The sequence below is a fragment of the Glossina fuscipes genome, unplaced genomic scaffold (genome assembly GCF_014805625.2).
Source record: "Glossina fuscipes isolate IAEA_lab_2018 unplaced genomic scaffold, Yale_Gfus_2 0, whole genome shotgun sequence".
Lineage (NCBI taxonomy): Eukaryota > Metazoa > Arthropoda > Insecta > Diptera > Glossinidae > Glossina > Glossina fuscipes.
Genome location: NW_023998414.1, coordinates 24,205,735 through 24,211,734, shown reverse-complemented (window position 1 = coordinate 24,211,734; position 6,000 = coordinate 24,205,735). Strand labels below are relative to the sequence as shown.

Sequence of the window (6,000 nt, the reverse complement as noted above, 5' to 3'; positions counted from 1 at the left end):
GAAATATAATCGGAAGACTTTTGTTATTCGTTTGTTTTGGGCGACGCTAACTCGAACTCTAAATTTGTGCTGGCCAAGAGGGAATGTCATTTTTGATGTGGCTAAGTTTGGAACGTAGTCGGACCATACACCATCCTTCCTGATTAAATAGTAGACTTTGACAAGTCATGTGGCAAGAGATAACGAAATGCGGACGTCGTCATCGAACGCATCCGCAATTTGATTTAATGATTTAAAGTAAACAATCAACTATGGCTAGAGTCTTAGTCAAAAAGGACTTGATATCGGAACAAGTTTTCAAATTATTTTTTCAAAATATTATTTTTTAGTAATAAAAACATGTTGTAATGGAAAAGAGAATATATAACTAAAATGTAAAGTTTATTAATGCTTCAAGTGGTTCGTTCTTAAGAGTGCACAATACCTGAACTTACTCGAGTACGTTGTATTAATGACATAGTTTTAAAACCAATTTACATTATAAACGAGAAAAGAGAATTTTTTTAAGAAATGCTTCATATTATCACCGGGCAATGTAAGCAGTTTCATAATTTTTTTTTTGACTACTTCGAGACTCGTATTGGATACTCTGACGAATATGTTCAAAGCCTCTTCTTCAATGGTCTCTCTGCATTACAATAGGTTGGAATCGGATGCAGATCATTTCAAAGATTTGGTTTCACATATACTAAAAGGTTTCCGCAATTTATTCTAAATCGCCGGAGTTTTGCATCGTTATAAAAATAGTCATTCGAGTGTTTCGACTATATTTTTCTAATTCGATCTCAAGTGTTTTTTTTTTAGTATTTTTCAAAACCCATGTATAATTTTTAAATATTGTTCAATCGCATTTATTCATTTCTTTACATAGATATTCTCGGGAATTTTTGATCAAAGAAACAATTACAATAAAATCCTCCTAGGCATCATTATTCCACTTGGGTAAAAATAAACGTAATGAGACTTAATTTAATTGTGTAACTCTTCACAATAACAAGCTTAAGGACGCATTTGATTCGTTTATAACTCTATCTAAATGCTAAGGCTTTTGAATCAAAGAGCGGATAAAGTGAAATTCTATCAAATTGTGATTTTAATTCTAGATGAATACATATCTTGAAAAACTCATACTATGTTGTGTGTCCTCCATAATGTTCCGCTCGAATACTCGTAATAGTCAACATATATATATTAATATGTATATACATATATACATATTTTTGATCCTTTGACAGAGGGTATCGAAAATTCAGCCGAAAGTAATTTGTTTTGCATTGAAAAGCTTTTCAAGCAATGTAATGTAAATTCGTTTTTCTACTACTTTTCTTCATTAAAAATTTCAGTAAATTTTAAATTAAATTAATTAATTGTTTCCTTACATTATATATAGTAATTATTTTATTTAAGTAAATATAATTTTTGTGTTTTTTTTTTTTTTCTTTTTCTTCCTCTTTTTTAGTTCTTGTTAAGTAAAATTTTAAAATAATATATGGCGGGCTTCTCTTTTTTTCTTTTCTCTATCTCTCTTTCGCTTTTTGTCTCTTCTTCTAATTCCTTTTTTATAGCTGTTGTAAAGAGGCCTACATTTCGAAGAAAATAGGTTTTAGGTTAACGTTTCCGTTTTAGTTGTCATAAATATCTGCGGAGGCAATTGGCTTTCATTACTAGGCATCACACATTTGTTCTGAAATGAACAGAGATAAAAGGATAAAAAAAAGAAAATAAAAAAAAGACATGATTTTTTTTTCAAATTAAAATTAAAAAAAAAAAAAAAAAAAAAAAAATTAGAAAAAGAAGAAAAAAATTGTATTTTTTTTGTTAAATAACCATTTCCTTAAATAATTAATTGTTTATTAAGAGGAATACTTAAAAAATGCATGCCATGTATAAAGCATTTTTATACAAAATATTTTTTTTTGTTTAAATTAATTGGAAATAATGTTTTTATAAAATAAGTTTTGATAAAACATCCGCCAGAATTCGTTAAAAAAGTCAAATCGTTTGTTATTACAGTGAAAAAATTAGGATTTGGGGATAAGTAGGGGCATCGGTTAGTACAAAAAGAGGGAAAGTAATTTTAGGATAAGTTTTTTTCCCGCAAAACTATTTGCTTTAAATTGTTACAAACTAAACTACGCCAGAGCTTAGTGCTTCAGTAAATGCTATTAAAGAAAAATAGAAGAAAATCTAAAGAAATTTTCTCTCAGAAAACGTGAAATGATTTGTAATGACCTATACTTGTAGTATATATTACGATCGATGAAGCTAAATTGCTTTATGCTCCACATCTAAGAGAACTAATGTCGGCATCTATCCCCTACTCTCAGGTAATCAATCAATTTTGAATCATTTTACAATACATATAAGTAAATTCCTCTGGAGTGACAACTTCACCACTACTGCATGGCACTGTAAACCCTACCGCGTTATGGAGTTAGGGTTTAACTTCCTCCTTTAATGTTAGACCTTTCTCCAGTTCGGGTCATCAAATCATAGTGTTTCATTGTATGTTACCTTTCGCATTTCCATTCACGTCTTATTTCACGCCTTTGATTTTCGCATAAATGAGCACGAAATTCAAAATTCTCGCCCTTCCTTTTCGCTTTACTTCATTTCATTTTCTCAACTAAAGTGGAATTCTCAGTAATATTTTTTCATTTAGGGAAAAAAGTTTTTGTTTTTATACCCTGCACTACATGTGGTTTTAGGTAGTGCGGACGCAGATGGGCTAAAGATAGATTCAATTTTTATACTCTACACTACTTGTGGTGCAGGGTATATTAAGTTAGTGTGGAGGTATACAATACGCAGAAAGGCTTAAGATAGATCCGCTTTCATTCAGTTCAGAACCGTAATCTAAATTAATCTAAACCTGTCTGTCCGATATTTGTCGATGTAAAATTGTGTTCAATCTACAGGTTACAATTTTTAAAATATTTTGGTGAAATTTCGTATAGAGACGTGTTTTGACCCAAAGGCGAATGCTATTGAACATGGTTCGGATCGGTCAACGTTTTCGATCATTCTGCATATAACGCCTTATTATATAGAAAAAAAATATCTCGGCAAAAATGATTAATTAGTAATATTTTGGCGCTTTAAATTGGTAGGAAAACTTTCGGCCGATTGGAGCAATTTTTGAACACCCTCTCATATCTTTCAAGAAAATTGATCCTTTGTACAGCAGAATAGTAATTTCCTACATAAATGAATTCTACGAAATTTGGATCATATATGCCTGTTCTTGGACTCTGCCCTATGTAAGGATTAAACTTGTATTACGTAAGTTTGAGTTTGGGCCCGCTTCCCTTTAAATACGCACATGACACATATATATCTTCATATAGCAACATGATATAATTTTTGTGTTCTATAATAAAAATAAGAAGAACTGCGTTAAACAATGCTGTGGAGGGTATTTAATAGTCGACTTAGTCCAACTATATTGTTTTTACTTGTTTTTTATTAACTTAATAAACGCTTTAGCCAGTCTCGAATATGAAATTTTATGATTTTTTCTTTGAAATTTCGTGTTTTTTGCCGCCAAGAGTAGTAGAGTGTCAAATGAATCTTTGCTGAGAAATTTTAGTCAAATGTCTCACCTGCTGTTGATGTCTATTTCCCGTATTAAACTAAGAAGATGTCTCCAGAAGGTTTTCATTTGCATTTAAAAACAAAAGCATCATAAAGACGACCTTTGAGTCGATAAGAAGTTGAGAATGATTTGAAAGCTTTTGTTGCTTGTGATGAGAAATTAAAACTTTTGCCTAAAATTTTTCATATTGTTTATGTATTCGGGTATAGAGTCATTAATCTTGCTGCCGTTTCCTTTATTAACGTATTTGACGACACGTGAAACGTAGAAGATATGGTTCTACCCTTTAAAGGTGCAGTAAGAACGGCTCTTTCGGCGAAAGAGAATGAAGAAGAATTGTTGAAAATGAGAAATTATTTTCATGGTAGCGAGATAACGGAATAATCGAAAAAACTAAGTGAAATTTTTTTTAATTTCAATTAAAAAAACATCTCTACAAAGCATTGCGGTATCTTTCAAAAAACTTTCTCAAGTGATACGCGTAAGCTATTTTCGATAAGTTAATTTAAGCGTTAATTATTAACAAAAATTTGCCTTCTTTTGTTTGACCCAAAGATGATTTTTTTTTAGCTAGATACTCGTCCTCATCCTATCTGCTTGTTATAGGCGTGAAAGTTAAATGTTCGTCTTTTTTTAGAGTCTCTTTTTCATCAGTTGCAGAGCGTTTTTAATTAAATACATCTGTATGAATGAATGAATGAATGAATGAAATATATTTTTCAAAAACACATTCATATATACCTAATATATATTTAGATCTAATTATATGCTTAAGAAGTTGTTCAAATATTATTTATTCTGTCAGCTTTCCTTCCATTCGAGAATATTTTTTCAAAAAACACTCTTAATCCATGTTTCGGTTGTTGCCTGCGTCTGCAGTGGTACCCTTAACCGTTTATAATTGTGCTGAGCAAATTCCAATCCATCGGATTGTCTTTCCCTCAGTTACACTTTCTGTAGTTGAACACAAACTTACAGACGTTGTACTCGCTCTTCACTTACATCAATTTTTTTTTTTTTTTTTAATTTTAATTCCGAGTATTCATCTTTGTATACCCTACACCAGTCGAAGTACAAGAGTATATTCGGTGGATCCATCGATCATTTAAGAATGACTTTCTAAATTGATGTAAGCTTGTCCGTCTGTTTATTTTATTTGATTTTTTTTTTTTTTTAGATGCAATCTATAAGTCGCAATTTTTGAGAGCTTTTAATCAGATTTCGTACGCGATGCAGATCAGATCAGATCACTTTGTCGGCCACTTGCCATATAATGCCTTGTTCTGTCGTTATATATATAAATGAACATATTATCCTACGATTTAATTTAACACACGCTTGTTGTGGTGTAGGGAATATAAATATCTTACATTACTTGCCTAATTTTAAACGTCATTCATCGAATTACGTGCAAAATTCTCAATACTCCCTAGACTAGCTATAATGCAACAGCTACTTGTAGTCGCAAAACCTTTATCTCATCGTGGTCGCGGCTATTCATCTGATGTGATTTCTATCCAGTCAGTTCTGATGGCGCTGGAGAAGACAAATGCAGGATTGGCTAAAGCTTCGTATAGTTTTGCCAAAAGTTATATAAAAATTTTGAATCTTCACGTGGATTACGTTATCCATAAACAGATCACTCCTAGTATGTACGATGTACTATTCATTTGAACATTGGAAATATGGCTTTTGTATATTAGTGGTTGTGGTTACCCCGAAGCTTCGTGGGGGCACTAAATAGTGAGATGTTATATAGGCCTTGACGCTGCCAATCTTTATGGGACCTCAAGGGTAATAGGTCCCCCTATTGGTGAGAATTTTTCTACTTCCAGCGTGCAACGGTTATCGCTTCTATTTGACGCGTTGAGTAAGGCCATCAAGGCGGGGATTCATTATTTTGGATAACAATTTCCGCATATGTTGCTCATATATATATATATATATATATATATATATATAGTAAAATAATATAAATAAAGAAACATAAAAAAATACTTGGGACATATAACATATGAGAGTCATTAAAATGTGTGTCGACGTTTCGCAAACATACAAAGTTCACGTGTATTTTGGACGTGGCAAAGAGAGGTAGATAGTTCCGATATATTTCGTTTCTTTGCCTTCCAAGCCGACAATGTATCTGTAATGCGCAGAGATGCGGACGAAGTATTAATGAAAACAAATGTTTAAAATAATTTTGCGATATATCGTTACGAAGATCGGATCAAGGACTTAATCGATCTCGAAAAATATTTAATAGCTACAGAGTTCAAGCGTAATCAATATATTGACGAATCAATCGAGCAATATTTTGCGTTGGAGAATTTACTTGCGGAAGGAGAGCTTCAATATAATTAGACAATAATGTAAGCTAAGGTTATCGTGGGTCAAAATTTGTCATT

At 31.8% G+C, this 6,000-nt stretch overlaps 1 protein-coding gene across 5 annotated transcripts in view; it reads right to left on the bottom strand.

Annotated features, from left to right (window-relative positions):
- Positions 1-1,498: 1,498 nt before the first annotated feature.
- The window catches only part of LOC119631976 (PDF receptor), an 80,156-nt gene continuing 75,654 nt past the window's right edge, over positions 1,499-6,000 (bottom strand). For all 5 annotated transcript variants that reach the window (XM_038024745.1, XM_038024828.1, XM_038024995.1 and 2 more), the window contains one exon: positions 1,499-1,684. In XM_038024745.1, the coding sequence (XP_037880673.1) occupies positions 1,604-1,684 (81 nt within the window). In that variant the 3' untranslated portion in view covers positions 1,499-1,603. The remainder of the gene's footprint in view (positions 1,685-6,000) is intronic.